The sequence below is a fragment of the Eupeodes corollae genome, chromosome 2, assembly GCF_945859685.1.
Source record: "Eupeodes corollae chromosome 2, idEupCoro1.1, whole genome shotgun sequence".
NCBI lineage: Eukaryota > Metazoa > Arthropoda > Insecta > Diptera > Syrphidae > Eupeodes > Eupeodes corollae.
The window spans coordinates 42,145,402-42,167,776 of NC_079148.1; the positions used below are offsets into that span (position 1 = coordinate 42,145,402).

General features: G+C 32.0%; 2 protein-coding genes across 2 annotated transcripts in view; both read left to right on the plus strand.

The window, feature by feature from the left end:
• Positions 1-7,586: 7,586 nt before the first annotated feature.
• On the plus strand, positions 7,587-7,919 carry LOC129947778 (60S ribosomal protein L30-like). The gene has a single exon (XM_056058474.1). The coding sequence runs from the start codon at positions 7,587-7,589 to the stop codon at positions 7,917-7,919; it is 333 nt and encodes a 110-aa protein (XP_055914449.1).
• Positions 7,920-14,022: 6,103 nt separating this feature from the next.
• The window catches only part of LOC129948144 (uncharacterized), a 30,055-nt gene continuing 21,702 nt past the window's right edge, over positions 14,023-22,375 (plus strand). The window contains exon 1 of the mRNA XM_056059004.1: positions 14,023-14,745. The gene's annotated coding sequence lies outside the window, so the exon portion shown is untranslated. The remainder of the gene's footprint in view (positions 14,746-22,375) is intronic.

Sequence of the window (22,375 nt, forward strand, 5' to 3'; positions counted from 1 at the left end):
GCCTTCCTCTCGGACTATTTTCCCAAAGGTTACTTTATTCCGATCGCCTGTAGTTCTTCCTTCTATAAAATCGATGAATCGGTTTTCGTCTTCGTCCTCCTTAGCAAGATCCTCGTAGTTTACGTCATCACAAGAGTCATCGTCGAAAACCATGGCTTCTTCCATCATAAATTGAGATGTAGAGGGCTGGTTGTCATCATTCTCATGCCTGTGGTGAGAAGTGCTGGGAATATCGTCGTCATTCTCAATTGTAGCTGGAACTTCTCCAGAGGCTGGGGCGTCTTCGGTGGTGCAAACGCTTCTTCCAGCTGGAACGTTCATTTTTTGTCTTCTTTTTTTGACAACTGCAAGAGATTCAAGAAATGCTGACTGCACTGCACTTTCATTGCAAGTACTTCTTGGCATGCGGCTTAAAACTTCTTCCACATTCAGAGGAAATATTCCGCATTTCTTAAAACCAGATTTCAAATTAGCTTCAGCGTTTTCCTCAATTATTTTCATCATTTTAGCCAATAATGGTGGAAAGTTTTCCTTTTGAATGTTTGTATAACGCATACCGTCGAGAGTGCCCTTCCATTCTGCCAACACTTTTCGCCAAGCTATTTTTAATGGCCGGAAAAATGCCACATCAAGCGGCTGCGTCAAGTGGGTACTGTTGGGAAGACAAATTAAGTGTACATGGTTTTCTCGACACATTTTGCGATGACAGGTTATCACAGATTAGCACAATTTTTCCTTCAAGTTTTTTTAGTCTTGGTATCATCTGAAACTGAAGCCAATCTGTGAAAATATTGGCATCGAACCATCCAGATGAGCTAACATTATAGCGGCAGCCTTTTGGACCACATTCTGTCCATGTTGTCCACATTTTAGAAGCCCTATAAACTACATATGGTGGCAGTAGTTCTCCAGCGGCATTTCCACAGAACATGACGGACACAGACGTTTTTGAAGCGTTTCTTATAACCTCTGGATATTTGCATCCTTTTTTAACAATCACCTTTTTCTTTCCAGGGTCATCTGTAAGATTAGTCTCGTCGAAATTCCAGATGTTTGTGGGAGGCACATTCCTTGTTTCACTTGCCAAGTTCTCAAAAAAGCTTCGTAGCATTGGTTCATCGACTGCAGCTCGAGTGCGTTTTATATTTTCTGCAAAACGCACAGAAATTTCCGAGTGTCTAGCAATAAAAGCTTTTGCCCAGTCTAAGCCAGGGAAATTATTTTCAAATATTTGTACTGTACGTCCACAGCGGTTAAGGTAATTTTTAATTATGTGGCGCAATTCACTAATATTTATAGGAAATCCATACTCTCCCAAAGAGAGCAAGCAATCAATGAATTTGGCCTCTTCTTCTCTAGTGAAAATAGGTTGTTTTCCAGGCTTCATTATGTGTTTACCCTTTAGTTTGTTAAATATCGTTCTCCTAGGAATTTTATATTTTTCCTCTGCCTTCCTGTGAGAAATTTCACCTCTTCTAATTTCTTCCAGACATTCTCGTAGGGAATCTTCAGTGTAATCGGCGTATTTTCTTGTTCCCAAAATCCTTTTATATTTCCTTGGCATATCTACATAAAACAAATGTAAGTTCCTAACGTTAGCTGCATGTTTCAATTAATATAAACATAAACATAACAGTATAACCATACCTTTTTTTTATGTTTGGGGGTTACTTTGCTCCAGGGGCAAAGTAACCCCAAAACAAAAAAAAAACTGCTAAGTCACATAAAAAAAATGCAGTAAATATTATTTATCAAATAAACAAACAAATGCCATGCGCAAAGTAATAACAAAATAATATCATCACTAGAATATTTGTACTTACTTTGTTAATTATTACACAACTGGTTTTACAGACCAAATTTTTCAGCTAAAAAAAAACACGAATTTTTTTTAACCTCAACTTCACAGGTCAACTGCTTCTTACAAACTGCCGGCAGGTGGTCCGTTGCAACACGTGGCAGATGTATATATGTGTGTGTGTATATTACAGTAGCTTCGATATAGAGAATCTAACATGTCTGAGCGTGAATCAAGAAACTAACTCTTTTCGTCAGTGGCGCAAAGTTACCCCCGCTGGGGCAAAGTAACCCCATGTTACGGTATTTTTAATATACCCTAATTCAATTTTTAGGGAAGAGTTAAGTCAATTATTATTGAGGAGCTAAAAACATTTTCCAACGAGAATTTTTAAAACCACTACCCATTAAATATTGTAAGGTTGATCAACCAACAGGTTTGCATTTTTCTAAGTAGATTTATTTTACACTAAATTTGAAGACAAGTTAGAGTCATTTCAGATGAACTATAAGCCGCACAAGCAAATAGAAATAATCGAATACCTAATTGTACGTTGAAAACAGTGTGAGCAACAACAACACACACATTTTGAAGGCCAGGGGCCCTATTATGTAACTCGATTCTACTTTTGATTCTATTCGAAACCCATTTCCGATTCTACTTTCGAATCGTACTACGTATGAAAGTAGAATCGGATGCCGATTATGCCAACTTTTTTTCAAAAAGTTATGTACTTTCGAACGAGTATCGAGTTGTTTGACAGTTAAAAAAACAACAATACAAAAATAAAACATCAAATTTTTGAGCAAGAATAATTATTACAAAAATGGACACCGTTGGAATTTGGTTTAATATGCTGGGAAATGAAAAACGTGCAAATTGAATGCAGAAAAATAAGAGGTAATTCCAAAATAATGGAGCTGAACGGAACGCATTGTTAATGAAAAATATATACTTTTGTTTTAGTTTTGTTAAGACCCTTCGTCTTTTTAAAGACGGATTTAGGTTATTACTTAACACCAAATCATCTAACATCAATGGCGGATCCACGGGGGTTGGGGGTCATAGGGGTCATGACCCCCCCAGTTTACTTCCTTAAACTTTGTTGCTAAAAGTAGTACTTTTGACTGAAGATTGGACCATGATCATAATATAAATCGGATATTCAGATCCATTCCAAAAACACAGCACAAAGTTTTCAACTTTTGACCAATGGACGATCCAGGGAGGGGGGGTCATATGAGCCATAATTTAATATAGCTTATACAGTTAAGTTGTATAAGTAAAGATTTCATCTAAAGATTTGTTAGTAATTTAAAGATATTCGCCATAAAGTGGTTTGCTGTCAAAAACAACTTAAACGTTTGTTTTTACTCAATTTAGAATTTGAAAAAACTTTAGTCATACTTTAAATTATTTTCATAAACATTGTTTTAAAAAAGAGTAAATATTCAAGTTCTTAAAAAGAAACCTTGAATAAGAGATCATCAATGATCAAAAATGTATTTTTTTTTATTTAAAAAAAAAATACTAATTTTGTTTACGAAACTCGATATCTCAGAAAGGGGACATCATTTTTTGACGAAATTTAAATGTAAAATGTACATATGTATATTTATAAGCTCTTTATTAAGTGCTTACCAAAAATATTTTTAAAACAAAATTTGAAATGATTTTCGAAAAAAATATCTCAGAAAGGGGACAACATTTTTTTCATATCTATTGACATAAAAGCATTAAAACGTGTAATTTGTGTGGGCTAAAAAATCTTTTCTTCCCAAATTATTTGTTTACCTACCTTACTTTGTTTTAATTTAATTTTTTTGCGAAATTGTGTACTTAAATGCAACTATTTCCTTAAATTCAGGAACAAAACCTTTGTATCTCTACAATTTGTAAGTTTTGTTGACGCCTTTAAGATCAAAATACGAATAAGCAGATTGATAACGATAGTAATAAGAGACTCCCGGAAATTGAGTTAAACAAAAAAAAAACCGACATACATATCAGATCCTCGATAATTTTCTTAACTTTTGAATTTTTGCATTAATAGAAATGAAAACAAGAAAAGTGTTTTGATTTTTTGGGAAAAAGCAACGTTTCAAAACAATTTCCTACATTTCTGCGCGAAATGCACCAAACACCCTCTGAACTATTGTGTTTTAGCTCTTAAATATGGCATATTTAGAAAACTGTTATGACCTTGAAATGCTTTCTATACAGAGAGTCATCCAAATTAAATAGTTAGACCATACCTTGCTGGACAACAGTGTTCTTAAATATATTGATAACTAAAGTTGTCATTTTAGTAATTATTAAATTTTGTTAGCCTCCTTTACAAAGCATTAAAGAACATTTTTAAGCGGTGAGTAAAAACTCATCTAAGAGTGTGACCCCCCCTGATGAAAAGTCTGGATCCGACCTTATCTAACATGACTACTCGCAGAAGACAAAATGCTGTTTTGGTTATCATTAAGTTATCAGCACCATAAAAGTTTTTGGAAACAGGAAGTTACCAAAACCAAACAGCAAACCATGTCAAAAATACTTGTGAAGTTTTGACTTCAATCTAAAGAGTCATGTTGAATTTTGAAATGAATGAGGAAGAGAAACGAAAGTAAAAGACACTATTTTTGGCAAAAATCACAAATTCCCGATGTAATTCAGGTGGTATATGGAACTTATATTCAACATTTTACCTACACTTTGACAAAAGAAACTTTGGTCGCAAACACATTTGATGTAGAGTGATAATTTTCGATTTTGCCTTGTTTTTGAATTCTACTTTCGGGTTACGTAGTTCCTCGTTTGTTCGAAAGAATATAGTTGGCACTACTAGAACTATTCGATTCTCGTTAGTTCGAAAGTAGTCAAATGGGTACATAGTACCAATTTTTCGAATCCGAGCAATTTCATTGTAGAATAGAGTAATAAAAGCTAAAAGTGCTATATCTGTTACCTGGAAGAGGTGTCTTTCAAATAATTTAGTTGACCATAATGTCGAATATAAAGTTTTTCAATCTGTATCTGAGTCGGTGATGTTGTATGCAGCACAATCTTGGGGATACTGCCAGTATGAAACAGTGGAGAAACTGCTGCGGTACTACATCAAAAGATGTTTCAATCTGTCAAGCACAACGCCCAACTATATGATAAACATTGAAACAGGATTTTCACCACTTTTTATTAAAACTTTAAAGCTACACGCAGAATATGTAATTAAAGTCCTGCAATTACCGGAGGAGAGGCTTCCAAAAATTATTGCAAGAAAGGTAATAGAGAGAAGAACACTATGGTACAAAAAGTTAGAAGAGCTTGCAACCTACAGCGGAATGGAGTTCAACCCAAGCGCGGATCCAGACTTTTCATCAGGGGGGCGGGGGGTGGTCAAACTCTTAGATGAGTTTTTACTCACCACTTAAAAATGTTCTTTAATGCTTTGTAAAGGAGGCTAACAAAATTTAATAATTGCTAAAATGACAACTTTAGTTATCAAATTATTTAAGAACACTGTTGTCCAGCAAGGTATGGTCTAACTATTTAATTTGGATGACTCTCTGTATAGAAAGCATTTCAAGGTCATAACAGTTTTCTAAATATGCCATATTTAAGAGCTAAAACACAATAGTTTAGAGAGTTTTTGGTGCATTTCTCGCAGAAATGTAGGAAATTGTTTTGAAACGTTGCTTTTTTCCAAAAATACAATACACTTTTCTTGTTTTCGTTTCTATTAATGCAAAAATTCAAAAGTTAAGAAAATTATCGAGGATCTGATATGTAGGTCGGGTATTTTTTAACAAAGTTTTTTTGAACTCAATTTCCGGGAGTTTCTTATTACTATCGTTATCAATCTGCTTATTCGTATTTTGATCTTAAAGGCGTCAACAAAACTTACAAATTGTAGAGATACAATGGTTTTGTTCTTGAATTTAAGGAAATAGTTGCATTTAAGTACACAATTTCGCAAAAAAATTAAATTAAAACAAAGTAAGGTAGGTACACAAATAAGTTGGGAAGAAAAGTTTTTGTAGCCCTCACAAACTACACGTTTTAATGCTTTTGTCAATATATATGAAAAAAATGTTTTTCCCTTTCTGAGATATTTTTTTCGAAAATCATTTTAAATTTTGTTTTAAAAATATTTTTGATAAGCACTAAATAAAGAACTTATAAATATACATATGTACATTTTACATTTAAATTTAGTCAACAAATGATGTAACCTTTCTGAGATATCGAGTTTCGTAAACAAAATTAGTATTTTTTAAAATAAAAAAAAATTACATTTTTGATCATTGATGATCTCTTATTTAAGGTTTCTTCTTAAGAACTTGAATATTTACTCTTTTTCAAAACAATGTTTATGAAAATAAAATTAAAGTATAACTTAAGTTTTTTTCAAATTCTAAATTGAGTAAAAACAAAAGTTTTAGTTGTTTTTGACAGAAAACCACTTTATGTCGAATATCTTTAAATAATTAACAAATCTTTAGATGAAATCTTTACTTATACAACTTAACTGTATAAGCTATATTATATTATGGCTCATATGACCCCCCTGGATCATCCATTGGTCAAAAGTTGAAAAATGTGTGCTGTGTTTTTGGAATAGGGCTAAAAATCCGATTTATATTATGATCATGGTCCAATCTTAGCAACAAAGTTTAAGGAAGTAAACTACAAAATTTTGTTTTCATATATAAGAAATAAATAATTTAAAATATAATGCGGGTCATGTCCATTAACGCAACACGATTAGTTTTGAATTAAAGGGAATTCCTTCGAAAAAACAAAAAAATTATCTCCCCCCGTGGATCCGCCATTGCCTGTGGGTGTGCATTCGAAGACTTTCCAAGCCGGAGCGCTCTACGTGACCCAGCCATCTTAGTCGTTGGACTTTTACCCTTATGTCTAAGTCTACGTCGATGAGAGAGCCCCTACAGCTATTCGTTCCATCTTCTCCTCGCTCCCTTTCTTTGCATACGGGATCGTAGATCGCACGAAGAACTTTTCTCTCGAACTTTTCTCTCTCATTTTTGCCGCTCCGCCGCAATATTCACAAAAGCCCCATTGACATCACGCTGAGTTCTTCAGATTATGTCAATATCATCAGAATATTATGCTAGTTATTGAACAAACTTTTGTAAGACAGTGCCTCTAGTGTTGACGTGGAAGCTCTGCGCTATTCTTTTAAGTACGATTTTAAAAAAATCGCATGACAGCGCATCTTTTAACATCGAAAGGTTCTGTTAAGCTGTTTCCAACCTTTAGGATCAGCTTGAATTCTCCATGGTCATCCTGCACAAACGGACGAGTTTGGCAGTGATGCCAAAACTAGTCATGGCTTTATATAGCGCGTCCCTGTATATACTGTCATATGCGACCATGAAATCGATGAAAAGCTGGTTAGCCTCGATTTGATGTTCTTGGGTTTTTTCCACGATCTGCTATAATGTGAATATTTGATCGACTCTGCAATTTTTTGGTCTAAAACCACACTGATAAGGTCCTATTACGGCAGAGAAGATTTTGTACGCAATGTTGAGAAGACTGATTCCTCTATAGTTGGTGCAGTTTGCAGGGTCTCCTTTTTTCAGAATCGGCCAAACAATACTGAGGTTCCATTCATCGGGCCTGCTTTCTTCCGATCATATCTTAATCTTACAGATAAGTAGGTGCATGCTCCTAAGCAAATTATCTCCAGCTGCTTTTAGGAGCATTTAAACTTTTTTTCAAGTGTCCTTCGCCCGAGATTTAAAAAGCTAAAAGCTAAAAAACTTTTTTCAAAATGGTTACAATCAAGAAACAAAAAAAGGCATTGGATTCCACCACCACTCGTTTGGCATCAGTTATGAAAGCAGGCAAATACTGTTTGGGTTATAAACATACTTTGAAGACATTTCGTCAAGGCAAAGCTAAATTGGTCCTTATTGCCAGTAACACCACTGTTCTGATGAAATCCGAGATTGAATACTACGCCATGTTGCCAAAGACTGAAGTCCAGCACTACAGCGGAACCAACATTGAATTGGGTACAGCTTGCGGTAAATACTTCCGCGGGTGCACACTCTTTATCACAGATCCTGGTGATTCCGATATTATCCGCTCAGACAACAACTAAATTTTGAGTTGATTGGTGGCGCGTGCCTCTCAATTGTGGCGCGTGCTGTTTAGCATGTCGTACCGTCTTGTTGAAACCACATGTCATGCAAGTCAAGCTCTTGCATTTTCATCAAAAAAAGTTGTATACCATTTCACGGCAACACTCACCATTCACAGTTACGTTACGATTCACATTATCTTTGAAAAAGTACGGTCCAATCACGCCTCCAGCCCATATACCGCACCAATCTGTGGATTTTTCTGGATGCATTGGTAGCTCTTGCAATGCTTCTGGCTGATATTCACTCCAAAATCGACAATTCTGCTTATTTACGAACCTATTGAGCCAACAATGAGCTTAGTCGATGAACACAACTTTCTAACATAACAGAGCACGCATTTTGAAAATAAAATTCAATAATTTGCAAGCGTTTTTCGTTTGTAAGACGAGATTTATGGTTAAATTATAGACCAAACTGAAGATGTTTGACAGTAAAATAGGGAACGAAACGTGGGTCAGATGTTTAAACCTAGTATTGCCAAAAAGATAACAGCTAAATGAAATAGTTTGATTTCAAAACCTATTTTTGCTCACGAGATTTTTAGTCGAAAACCGATTTTTACCAATTTTAGTAGCATTTGTTAAATGTTTTCATTTCTTGTATAAACAAGTATAAATTGAATAAATGAGACACAGAGAACCGAACATCAGTTTTTATCAAATTTTCGTACTATTTTTTGTAAATATTATTTTTTTTTATGAAAAAAAACGGGCTGATAGATTGAAGCCGTAATCTCAAATTTTTGAAAAGATATTTGAGTAGAAAATCAGTTTTTGACAACTTTTAGTAATGTTTTTTTTTTGTAGGTCTTTATTTTTTTTAAAAATGTCGTTGCATACAGTTGTTTTGGAGATAAAATCATTTTTTTCTTAAAATATTCGAGGGACAAATATTTTTTTCAGTTATTTTGATCTATAAAAAAAAGTTAATTGGATTTTTTTTTCGAAAAATATATTAGTTTCGTATCACGTCACAATATGTAATTTAAAATTGAATTCAAGCCTTAACCGTTATTGATTCGTGAGATATTTTGGGTTAACCAAAATTCAATTTATTTCAATTTAATCTGATTTTGTTTTCTGAGGGATCAATTTTTCCGATGACAATTAAAACATTTTTCACGTTTTGGTAAATCGTTTTCAGTGCTCAGAAAATTAAATCATGTCATATGGCTTCCTACTGATTTCGATTCTATTCAAATGAATCATATTTAAATTTGAACTACAAATCTGTTTTTATTATCACTTTCGATTTTTTTGATTTTAACTTGAAAGAAAGTTATGTTGAAAGATTTAAAAAACGTACGACAATGACGTAAAGAGTCGTCTGTCGGGTAAGTGAAAAGATACAAATAATTTTAAATTTAAGTACATTTATAAAAAAGATACAATTTTTGATTTTAGATAAATTTAAAGAGAAATTCTAAATTTTAAAGTTTTAAAGTGATGTGTACACGTTCATAATATGTAGTTCACACTATTTTCAAATCCAATAAACTGTGCTAAGAATTGTTTTCTATAGCTTATAGCCACGTAAATATAACTCGAGATTAGCCTTGCACTTTCCGTTAAGGACAGCAATAATGTCAGCTTCATTTAGAGTTGCCTTTTCAAAATGTCTTACCCTAAATTCTCTTAGTACGGGACACCTGCCTAGGAAGTGTTATAAATCTTCTTCTTCTCTCATGTTGCACAGGCTACATAATTTTGATGCGTTGTTGCCTCCACGCTTATTTCCATTGAGTGGAAATTCCAAAAATGTTGTTTTGCTAAGAGGATTTTGGTAAGTTGCTTAGGTAGTCTCGTGTCACTGTATTCAAATATAGTCTTTTGTACATATCTAATGGTAACTTTAAAACTCTTTTCAGAAAGTATCGTTGTAGCTTATCCACTTCATCAAAAGTTCCAAAACCCAAGACTTGTGCACTATAAGTTTGAATAGCTCTCCATACTGCCAAAAAGAGTTTCCATTTTGAACTGAGGTTTATATTCTGCTTACTTAAAAAACAATGCCATGTCGCGTTAATACTGTTCTTTGCTGCTGCATTTCTTTTTTCTACATGCTTAAAAAAGTCCATCTTTGGAGTGAGCAGAACACCAAGATATGTGTACTGGGGTACTATCTGAATTTCTTCTCAGTTGAAGATCCACTTTTCCCTATTTGATAGCCTGCCACCATTTCTGAAGACCATAATTTCCGATTTTGAGAGATTCACTTCGAGATTCCAATTGGAGCAGTACTCTTCAAAACGTTCTATCATGCGTTAAAAAACCTCCACATCCTCTGCTAAGATCACCATGTCGTCAGCATACAGCAACAATCTTATATTTAAACTGTCGTTATTAAGACCTCCTTCAATAATCGCATGTAGATCATTTATATATAAAGCGAAAAGTAAAGGTGATAAAAGGCATCCTTTTTTCAACCCATATACTATTTCGAAGTACTCCGATAACTCCCTTTCTGTCCACACTGCTGATTGAGTATCAGAATATATGCACTCTAGCAAGTTTACAAATTAAGTTGAGACTCCCATTTAACGTAACTTGAGCATTAATAGTTGTCTGGAGATTTTATCAAAAGTCGCCTTTAAGTCCACGAAAAAAGCAAAGACTTTTTTTTTCATCCAGCTTAATATGTACAACAAGCGCCAAGTTATAGATATTATCAAGCCAGCATGATATTATGTTAATATATTATTTTGTTCCACCCAATTATACAACCTTTCATTAAGGACTCCCATCATGATTTTTGCTATACAATTCATGAACGAAAATTCCCTGTAATTGCTTGGATCATATGTGTCACCCTTTTTGAAAATTTGAAAAATCACAGATTTAGTGAAAGTTTCTTCTACCCTGCATTCTTCTAATATTTTGCTGTATGTCGTTGCGAGTTGTTCCAAAAAAGGGTCTGTAGCATTTATTATGAACTCAACCTCTCTTGGCATCTTATTGAGCTTAACGTTTCCCAGCATATTCCTTAATTCAACATCACAAAATGGCATATCTAATGTTGAGTCCTCGACGTAGTTCGCTACATAAAGTGTGCTGCTCATGTCTTGCCTTGGATTTAGAAGTAGAAGGTCTCTGAAATATGCTTGAAATTCCAAAGCGGTTATGTCATTAAAATCATTAAAAAAGTTTAACAACATAATTTGTTTTAATAAAAAAGAATAATAGGCCACCCTATATGTTTTGTTCGAATGTATATTTTTTTAATAGAACTTTTATTTTTGATAACTTAGTAAATAAAATGCTGAAGACATTTTTTTTTGTAAAAATTAGATTATATATCCATTGCTCAGACTAAGCTTTTTCAACGGAAATATCTCAAGAATCAAGAGAGATATCGACTTCAAACACATTTTGTTTTACAGATCCATGTAAATGATCAAAATGTTAAGAGAGGGTTGTCTTAGAAATCCGTTGAGAACTTTTTTTTTAATACTATTAAGCTTAAAAAATGAAAAATTTGGTTGACCCCCAATATCTCACAAACCAATAATACTAATTTCTTTAATTAATTTTACTTTACATATTACATACAAAAAATAATCTACACATTTTTTCCACCGTGTTATAGTACCCGATGAATAAAGTTTAAACGTTTTATTATTTGATCAAATTTAAGACAAAAAGAATTGACAGTATAAAAAATATCACAAAATTGATTAGATTTCTGATTAAAGATAATATCGTGTTATAACTTAGCCTCAAAAAGGTTGTTTAAGCCACAAACCAAACTCTTGTGCTTTTTTAAATTAACTTCAACTTAATTGCATGACATACTAAATAAACCATCAAAAAAGAGTATAATATCTCAAAACCCTACTGTTTTCTAAGCCAAACCTTCTTCTAAATGCTACTTATTCATTATAAACTCACTTCATAAGAAAACTCAACAGCTTTTTCCTTTTTCATATAGTAGGTATTAGTCTATACATTACACAGACTATACCTTCTATGGAATTATATCACTAATACGAAGTCATCATAAGTTCCCTTCCATGACGAAAGAAATATTATTCTCTATATCTGATTTGACTGAAATTAATTAGACGTAAATTAATTCAAAGCTTAAGTAGGTATTATATGTGTGTCAATATGTACGTACTTTACACGAATCTTATCTGACACACCTTAACAAGAAAAGGAAAGCTTCGTTCATTTGTTTTTTTCTTCACACATTTCTAAATTTTATACTCTGTTGCATTCATTCTCCTAAAGAATCCAGTCTAAGTACCTGCGAGGACGAGCCCTATAGAATGTTCAAAAGTTTGCCCTTGAACGTGATTGTAGACGAACTCTGTTAAGTACTAGAGATTCTCTTTTTAGTCGTCACTACCAACATTCGTTGAAAAAAAAAGATGACAAAATTTATTGTACATAAAACTTTTGACACAAGTGAAGAATCCTAAGGTTTTTTTTTCTACGCAAGGCCAAAGGCCACTAAAATATTTACTCCATGGATACCTGCTCCCCAGTCAGCGAGGCTTACATTAACCTTACATACAAAATAAACAGAAAATATATTGCCATACAACTACATACCTACATAAGTGTGTTAAGCTCGAGCAAACCTTTAGACCAAAGAGCGATTCAGTCTTTTGAAAACAACAAACATTTTTTACAATTAAAAACCTTGTCATATATACAAATAATTAAGACAAAAAGTCATAAAGGTAGGACAACGTTTTATGTAAAATGTAGGTAAATATCTCTCTGCCAACTCATTATTGTCAGTGTGAAAATATCACCTCACAAAAATAAGCATTGTTTTAAACCTGCCAAGTACCCATAAATATCAAAAGCCTTTTTACATACAAATAAGTTCGTAAAATTTGATATATCGTTCAAGTTCATGGTGTTTTTTTTTTTTTTTTTTTTTGAAAAATTGCATTTTAATATCAAGCCATTTCCATTAAAAACCTCACATGAAATATCATCTTTATCATCACAGGTCTCGCACATATGAAAACTTGTAGGTTGGTAGGGCAGGTAGAGATAGAGAGGTATCCCTACAACAACTTGTAGATATACGAATTCAAATACCTAAGGTAAATGATAGAAATTCAAAAAATTTTGATATCCAATTGGTATAAAAAAGAAGAGACAGAGGCGGGAGTAAATATGAGAGTAAAATTTCAAGTATAAACAATAAAGAAGGGGTAAAATCTCGTTGTCTGTTTTGCTTTGCAGATTTTTCACTTTACGAAGGTAAATATACACATTCATTTTTATATACTTATGTATATAGTAACGTCTGTCACCAGGTACATCCTTACAAACATCATACATTTTGCCAAGTTTCTTTTAAATTGTGTTACTTAATAAGTTTTTGTGTTTTAAAACATTCGAGCTTTTTTGTCTATACTCGACTCGTACCTTCCTTTCCTTGGAGTTGTTGAAAACATGTGTGTCCTGAACAAAGTGTGGCATGCGTAGTAAAATTCCTAAAATAGCAACAGATTTTTTTCTCTCATCTTCGAACAAAGCTTTTTTATATCAATGTCACCGAGGTTATCATAAATGACGTCAGAAGGATACCAAATTCAAGAATAGGGAAGCTTTAAAAAACACAACAAAAAATTACCCGAAAGACCTGAAATATTTTGAAACAATGATAGTGTGTCCTTTGTAAATGAAATTTTGGTACTATATTAGCTCAAAGAGTCTCTAGGCTAGGTTATACCATCATTGAAAAGGAAAGATGCGCAACAGCGAAAAGCATCATTAACCGTGTCAACAGACGTTCAAGAGCACAAACCTAAAAGCACAATGAAAAAATAACTCAAAACAAGGAAAAATAACACCAAAAAGTTTATATATTATATTTTATACCAAATCATCATGTTTATATATGTATGTATATGTCTGTAGATATATACTTTATATTTATATATAAGAAAATTTATCCAAGGCTTATGTTTTACAAACAAAAAATAAATGAGAGTAAAACTTAAAAGGACGAAAAGGAGAGCAAATACCGAGCACCGACTACGAATACGACTACGACTACGTCGACGACATCGGCCAGGAAAGACACACATTTCTCGCCGCGTAGATACATACGAGTATAATACTATATCCAGAGAAATCTCTGCTTAAAACCATCAACAGCAGAAGCAGCAGGAGCAGCAGCAACAGCAACAGCAGCAGCATAGTCCCCAAACGTGGGACGGTGGTATCTTCTGCTGTGTAATAATATGGCATTCCAGAACATCCTTGTTAACTTAACTAGAGAGTGGTTTAACTAAAATGAGGAGCGGGTACAAAATATAGCTTAGCTGCTTTTAAAGGAAATAAGTTTATATATTTTTCAATTTGTTAATTTGTGAAATAAACCTCATTTGTGGCTGATGACAAAACAAAAACAACAAAAATTAATTTAAAACAAAAAAGTTAAGAGAATCCAAGAACTATACCTACAATTAATTTTAAAAATAGTGAGAGTGAGTGTAAACTAAATTAAAAGTGTAACCACCGATTAAGTACCCACAACCAACAACAAATCAATTTTCTCGCAATTTAACTTTTATCACCATCACTGTAATTGAATTTCGCGCTTACCTGCTTTACGGCTGCTTTAATGGTTAACACGCTCCTCCTCTGTCGACTAGGATGAGTATGTGGAATAAGTCAGAACGTGTGTTATTGTTTTTCGCGGGGTAAAATATCTATTTTTGGGACATTTATAATTTCAAAATAAATATTAAATATTAAAAAGAAAATCTAACAAAAACAGGAATTAGGATACAAACGAGCAAAGTACAATCATAAGGTAAGCTTATATCTATACAAATTTTTAAAGTGTTTTCTTAAAAAAAAAGTATCTATCACTCTTATCATCAATATTATGTTAATTTATTTTTGAATTAACGATAAATTTATTTGGAAAGGTAGGTAGGTACGTATTTAGATGTAGATACGAATGTTAAATCATATTTTTTCATTTTCAATTTTCAATTGAGCTGAGCTGAACTGAACTGAGCTAAGGACTCTTGAGAGTTTTAAAGGACCTCTGCTAACCCAGGGACTTTATTTTTGTTTAGGTTGCTTGGAATGGTGTTATTTTTGTATATATATGTACATTTATATATATATTTTGACATTCCTTTGACTGGGAAGTGACTTTGTAGAGTATTTTATCATTTTGTGAGATGATTTTATGCGCATAATATCAGGTTTCTTTTTAATATTCGCTTAACCCGGAGTTTTTCTTTTTGTCATACTTAAAAGAATTCCCCGATGTAGAATCCTGAATTTTTTCTTGATTTTTAAACAGAAATTGGGTTACAAAAATATTGTCGAAGGTATTCCATTTCAAGAAGAAGGATATATGGGGTGACGACGCGAGGGAAGTGGGGTTCAATTGATTGTGAAAAAAAATTCAAAAATATTTTTAAAGCGTAGACAAATTTATTTTTGAATTGGAATTTTCTGTATTTTCGACGTTAGTACAATTCACTACAGACTTTCTAGATATGGTCTTTTTTTGTACAATAGGTACTCGTACTCGTATGTTGGCAGATAGGTAGTTAGTACATATATAAATCTATAATTATCTCCTCTTCATACCTACTCGTATATGTACCAATCTATCGATTATAAATGAAAATTCAAAAATAGCTTTTATAGCAGCCACCTCTTGCTCATAACATATTTTACCTACATACATACTTATATGTTATATACGGGAAGATAGAGATGTTGTGGAATGAAAACCATATTAAAGGATTTAACAAAGCAGTTTAAATTGTTCGTGTGTTTCGAGATAGAATTTCGAAATGAAAATTAAAATGGAGCAACAGTTTGTACATAGATATGTATGTTATGTACTTATACATCCACTAAAGTATAGACGATGATATAGAAGATTGGATACGAGGACGAAAGTGTTGATTTTTTGGGGACAAAATATTCATTAACTATAATTTACATATACATATGTACCTTATATATTAATTTAATGTTATTAGAGTTTTTTTCTTTTAATTGATTTTTAAGTTTAAATTCGTTCATTCTTTATTAAATTTTATGCCACCATTGAAAAATGTGAAAATCAAATTATTTTTGAGTGTTTTTTAATTTTGAATTTTCAATTCAAATTGAAGATGAATGGAGAAGTGCGTAATATGAATATAAATTAGGGCTAAGAGTCAGGAAGTGTCTTCTCAATATTGTTAAAGAAATATAATACGAGTACATAAGAGATTTTTATACGTACATAAAATGCGTTCTATTGAAACGAAAATCAATGTTTATTTAAATCAAATTACCCAGAAATAAGAGCAAACAAAAATCTGATGTGAATTTCCCTAAATCGTCCAACTGTGCGTCCAGCTGCGCTTGATTAAAATATTAATAAAAAGCAACAACATTTTTCTTAAAAAAAAATAAATCTGTTCCGAATGTTGATTTTGAAAATAAAAAAAAGTGTAGGTTAAAGGTACCACTTAAAAAAAAGAGGAAATTGAACATCCTTCCTCATATGTTCTTACTCCTGCTCAACAACTCACAATCAATGCACAGCTTTCCTCTTTATATGAGCAGGCAGAGCTCGCTGTATTTTCTTATTTAAATGGATTTTAAATTCTAGTTTGAATTTTTTGTCTGAATGTTTATTTTATAACAAGTGTCGCAGGATATAAAGTGTGTCTTTTAAATCTTTTTTAGAAACTTTAAACAAAAAATACAAAAATTCATTTCACCGTAGAAATACAAAGAAAAACAAAATTGAAAATCCACTTCGAAACGTGTAGTCACTTGAATTTTGTCAAGGGTTTTAGTTAATTAATTTATAAATTAAGGTGTGCATTCATTTTACGCTTTAGAAGTATACGAAGGTACCTATGTACGTACATACATAAGTGCTGAAATACAAAATTAAATTAAAGACTTTAACTTGTATCAACTTAAGGTGAAGTGATTTAGAGTGATTTAAGGAGTGTAATAGTTTTTTTTTTGCGAAGACTGTAAAAGGTAGTCCTTCTATTTATTAAATAAGAAAAAGCTGACAATATATACAAGAAAAAACATTCCTTGAAACATGTTGTTTTAAGTCTTCTTTGCATGTTATTTTTACAATTATATAGCTGCATGATAAGGGCTATTTTTTCAATACACAGTTAAAACGAAATCTTCAACTGAAGGCTAACATTTATTCTGGTAGTTTACTGATTTATTATTTGAGAATTTTTTCTTAATATTTACACTTCGTGTCAAATGAATAGGGACAAGTTTTTTTTGTTTTTATTTAACTATATTTCTCAAGCGTTGAAGTTTTTTTTAAACCCAAAAATGTGATTAGGTATGCATTAAGTTTATATTGCAAAAACTCTTTTAAATTAAGTTGATAAATACAAGTTTTATAACGGTTTTTCAAAAGAAGGTCTTAAATTTAACTGTTTTTTTTGTGTCACATGAATAGGGACAAGATCTAAATTTACCTAAGACCCTTTCATGTAAAGAAAATAACAAAAAAACTTAGGTAAATACTGGTTTAATTGAATGGATTAAAATAATTTTTACTAATGTGTGCTGCCTCCTGATTTCTGAATTACTTGAAGTAACCTGTGGTGCATGGATTCATAGAGTGCTGTCCGATGATCGGGTGGGATAATTGAATCCTGGACTATTACGTTATTCTTTGTAGACTTTTCTTGAAAGCCTTCATCACACGTTTTCCATGATGTTGAGGCCAGGAGAATATTGGGCCATGGTAACAGGTTCATATTAAATCCAGGGTTTGTTGTCAGTGTGGTATGTGTATTATATTTTTGAAAAGTCCATCGTTGTCCATCAAATAATTCAGAAAACTGCGGAAAAGCTCGCCCCTTCTGTATCACTCGAGAAACAGTCAATTTAATAGCATTTACTCCAACGTATACCTTGATTTTATTGATGAAAGCCAATTAAATGATGTAGCTTTTTTAATTCTTCCTTTGTTGTTTTTTTTCCATACCTCTCTGCGTTCTTAAGGTAGTTGTATACAACATTTAAACTGCTTCTAATTTTGCTGGCTATAAAACGGGTGGTTTTGCCGATATCCCGGTTAGCTCGAATTTGGCCTATTTCCACCTTGGTTTGACCCTTACCCATACTTCTTGATCCTGTGAAATTAATACTAATACTAATGTCGCAAACAATCAATTTTATCTGATTTAAAACACGCTAATAGGCAATGTAGATATTGTCTATATTCAAGAGACACAAAAAACAGACACTTTTTATGACCTTCTTACGAAAAACTGCCATAGGACTTGTATTTATCAAGTTAATCCAAACAATATTTTTAAAATATTAACTTAAACGTACCTCATTCATTCATTTTTCTAAAATACTTAAGGGTTTAAAAAATAATCTCAAGTTAAAAAAAGAACAAATTTGTCCCTATTTATGTGACCCGAAGTGTATGTTTTTTTAAAATATGTACAAAACTAATAAAAACATATTAATCTATCTAAAAAAGGTATAGTAAAAAAGTTTAGTTAAAATGTTTTGTTGTTTTTTTTTGTGGAATTGGAAAAATATCTTTCTAAAGAAAATCTCCATCAAATAAATCTTAAAGGAATGAATTTCTATTGTCAAATGTCAAAATCCCCAATTTACAGTTTGTCCATTACAACCATTTTTCTTATGGCATGTGCTTACGATGGCCAACAAAGGTCTTGTAACTATCAATAAAATTCTACTTTTTTAAAGGTTTATTAATGAAATAAGTTCAAATTTGACATCAAGATTCCTCCATCCCAAAGTCATCAGGTAACTTGAACTTTTAAAATTATATAAGGCTTTTTGATGCTACGAAAGTTCATGAAATTTAGATTCTTATTTTTATTATTCAGTTCAAATATCGGGTATTTTTTGACGTGTGGTTTTCTGGAAATACTTTAATCAGAGGTTGTCTTTTTGACAGCTATCACTTGATTTATGCTCAGTTTCGTTTGTTATTTCATACGGAATAGACTTATTTTTGAACAACGTTTACATAGAGTGCGAGTTTTTTTACTTTTAAATAATGGTTTAGTTCGGGCTACGCATGCCCTCCGTTCAATAATAATAGACCAGCAGAGTCGTTAATTCCAGCAGCCATAGTTTCCCACCACGTTTTTGCTAATGGATAATGGGCATTCTCAAAAACAGTACAGAGCTATTGCTGTGGAGTAGAGTATCGAAGAAGACTCAAATGAGTCCACCATTCATCTTATAGGAAGGACCTTGGTTAGCGTTCTTAAAAAATTGTGCAAAAATTGAAGCCGAACTACCATCAGCACATCGAATGTTCGATGAATAAGCCCAAAACGGATCAAATTCTGTTCAGCGATCATTTTTGGTTAAATGGGTACGTTAATATGCAAAATTGCAATATTTGGAGTAATCATAATCCACAAAAAATGTATGAGACACTCACCGTTATATCATCAACAATTCACTGTTTGGTGTGCTCTATGACCAAAAGGAATCAGTTGCCCACATTTCTTTAAAAACCGAAGCCGACTATAATGTAACAGTCAATCGAAAACGCTATCGAACCACGATCAATGAATTTTTCGTTCCTTAATTGGAGGATGTTATGTGATGATGCTTTATGCAATACGGCCAACAAAACAATCAATTTATTGAAGAAAACTTTTGGTAAGCACCTCCAAGATCATGCAATTTAACACCGCTGGACTAATTTTTGTGGGATAATGTGAATTCGCTTGTCTATACGCAGATAATCAAGAGACAATTAAGGCCTTAGAAGTAAAGAATTGGCGCGTTATTGTTTTGGCCTCTCGGTTGGTTCTTTATAATAACATTAAATTATATGCGTTATATTTCTTGTTGAAAACCACATGTCTAAAAATCGCAACCTTTATTTCGGATTTTCATTTTCTTTTTAAATAATTTTATGTTAAACCGTTTATTTTTCAACTGCATATTATCTTTGTCAAAAAAATTGTTTTGGAGATTTTCTTAGAGGAGATATTATTGAGCAAGATTTTGGATTTATGTATCTTAGCTTTGGGAAAAACGAAACGAAATCATCAGTTCTTCAAAACGTTTTAAGGTTTTTAGATACAAAATTCAAAAATATTTTCATGAAAGTATAATTTTTGTAATTGCAATATTTCAAAAACAAACTTTTGATAAAAATTCTGACGTAAAATTGTCAGCTAAAAAAATCGAGATTTTTGTTTATCGGAAAAAAATTAGTTCTTGAAACACATTGTTGATTTTAAATGTTTTAAGATAATTTTATTAAAGGACGTTGTTTCTGATAGCTCCTTGCGTACCACAGGAAGAGTAATTCTTTTTTTTTAAACGGATCGAAGGAAAATAAAATGATAAAACGTTAAAATGGTCACTTCGAAGTAGTCGAGTTTCTACTTTTCAAAATGTTGCATGCAAAAAAATTTTATTTTATAATTATTTATTATTAACTGAATTCGTAAAATGTTTTGATAAAAAAAACACACTCCATATTGCAATCCGTTTGCTTATTCATATTAAATAGTACAAATTAAACAGGTACCTAACCTTACACAATAAATTTTGATTAAAACAAAATTACTAGAATTTTTATTTTGGGCAAATTAATTTTTAAGTTTTTTAAAAGCAGAAATTTGCCAAAATGAAAAATTCTCAATTTTTAAAAGATGATTTTTTTAACATTATAAGATGCTGAAGTTTGTTTTTTTCTTTCACATTTCTCTTGTTTTTAAATTTGTTTTATTTTATCATGAAAACCTTTCAAATTCTTTCTTTAGTGGTACACATTATAACTTTATAAAAAATTAATCAAGCATTGCTTCTGTTCAATATATTAGTTCATATGTGAATATGTATATAATATAGACGTATAATATCCTATTCTTCTAAAGGTATACAAATATCTACCAACTCCAAACTTATTGTCATCAAACCTATGACTGACTTCTTCTGCTTCCAACAATATATATGTATGTATAAAATGGTTATCTTCTTTGTCCATTTGCTTTTCATGCCATTCATTTTCTATACCTACACTTCATATACCTACCTAACTTCTACCTATCTTTATATACACATAGGATTTAACTTTTCCATTCAAGTGAACAATTTAATTAAAGTTATAAAAGCTTTAAATTAATTTAATTGCGTTCTTCTACTATAAGGGGGTTAGCAATAACAAACAGAAAAAAATATAGAAATACTTTATAAAGGTACCTATACTTTTTTCTATACTAAAAATCGCCAGTGTCAGCGGAAGGATTATTAAATTTCGCCTTGTTTGTTGATGATGAAGCTGATGATGACGACTTACGTCGACGACGACGATGAGTAATTGAGTATGGTTTTAATTTTAAGGAGAATTGCAAAGTCGATTAAGAACTTTATACCGATATGGAGCTACTTGACGAGATTATTTAGTTCATTGAAAGCTGTATTAATATTATATAGGAGGACTATTGTAGTAACCTACAACAATTTAGAGAACATTGAGACTAAAATACCTACGAGACAGATCCTTTGTACATATATATAATTAAAATAAATTATACGTCAACACCATGTGGATTCGTATTTTAGCTTTTGGTAAGCATTTTAAGCTTCGGAGCATACGGAAGTGCTTGGTAAAATTCGTAACAAACTCCGATGATTTTCAAACTCTATTTGGTTATCTAAAAGCACAAGTGATTCTTGAGTTAAAACACTTCAAAACCTCGTAACATTAACAGACTTTAAGAATTAGAATCATATTATTAATTGCGCACAAAGGAATATTCTGGCTTTATAAACAATGAACAAAAGTAGAATATTAGCAGTTTTTGCTTTAAAGGCGTGGCATATGCCCACTTTCTTATAACTGGTATCACCTGAAAGAAGCACTACCTGTTTTTGTAGAATAAAGACATTTTGTAGAAAGGTATATGCAAAAAAAAAATTGAAAATTATAATTTTCAAGCCAAAAAGGCGTGGTTTCCACCCATTTTTTAGAAATATGAATTTGGATAGATTGTTAGAAGTTAGTGTGTATTAACACTACGTTCAAGGGAATCATTGAAAAATCAATATCTTTCTGAGGCGGATTATTTTAGTACGATTTCGGTTAATTTTTAAGCAATCGGTTTTCTTAAATTTTTTAAAAGTAAGATAATCCTTAAAAAAAAACATAATCTTTCAAAAACTGACCATTTTCTAGAAAACAAAAATGTTGAAATGTTTTGATTGTCAAACATTATTTAAACTGTATGAGAGCTTGTTAATAAATAAAATTATGGAAATCGGGTTATGAGTTCCTGAGAAGATTTAAAAACAAAATAAAAGGCTGGGATGCGACCGACACTGATAACTTCCCATCCCCTCTATAGATTTTTCTTGCTTAAAAGTTTGAACTTTTTCGTGTTGGGTTAAAAAAGTTGTAAGTGGAATTATTCTTAAAA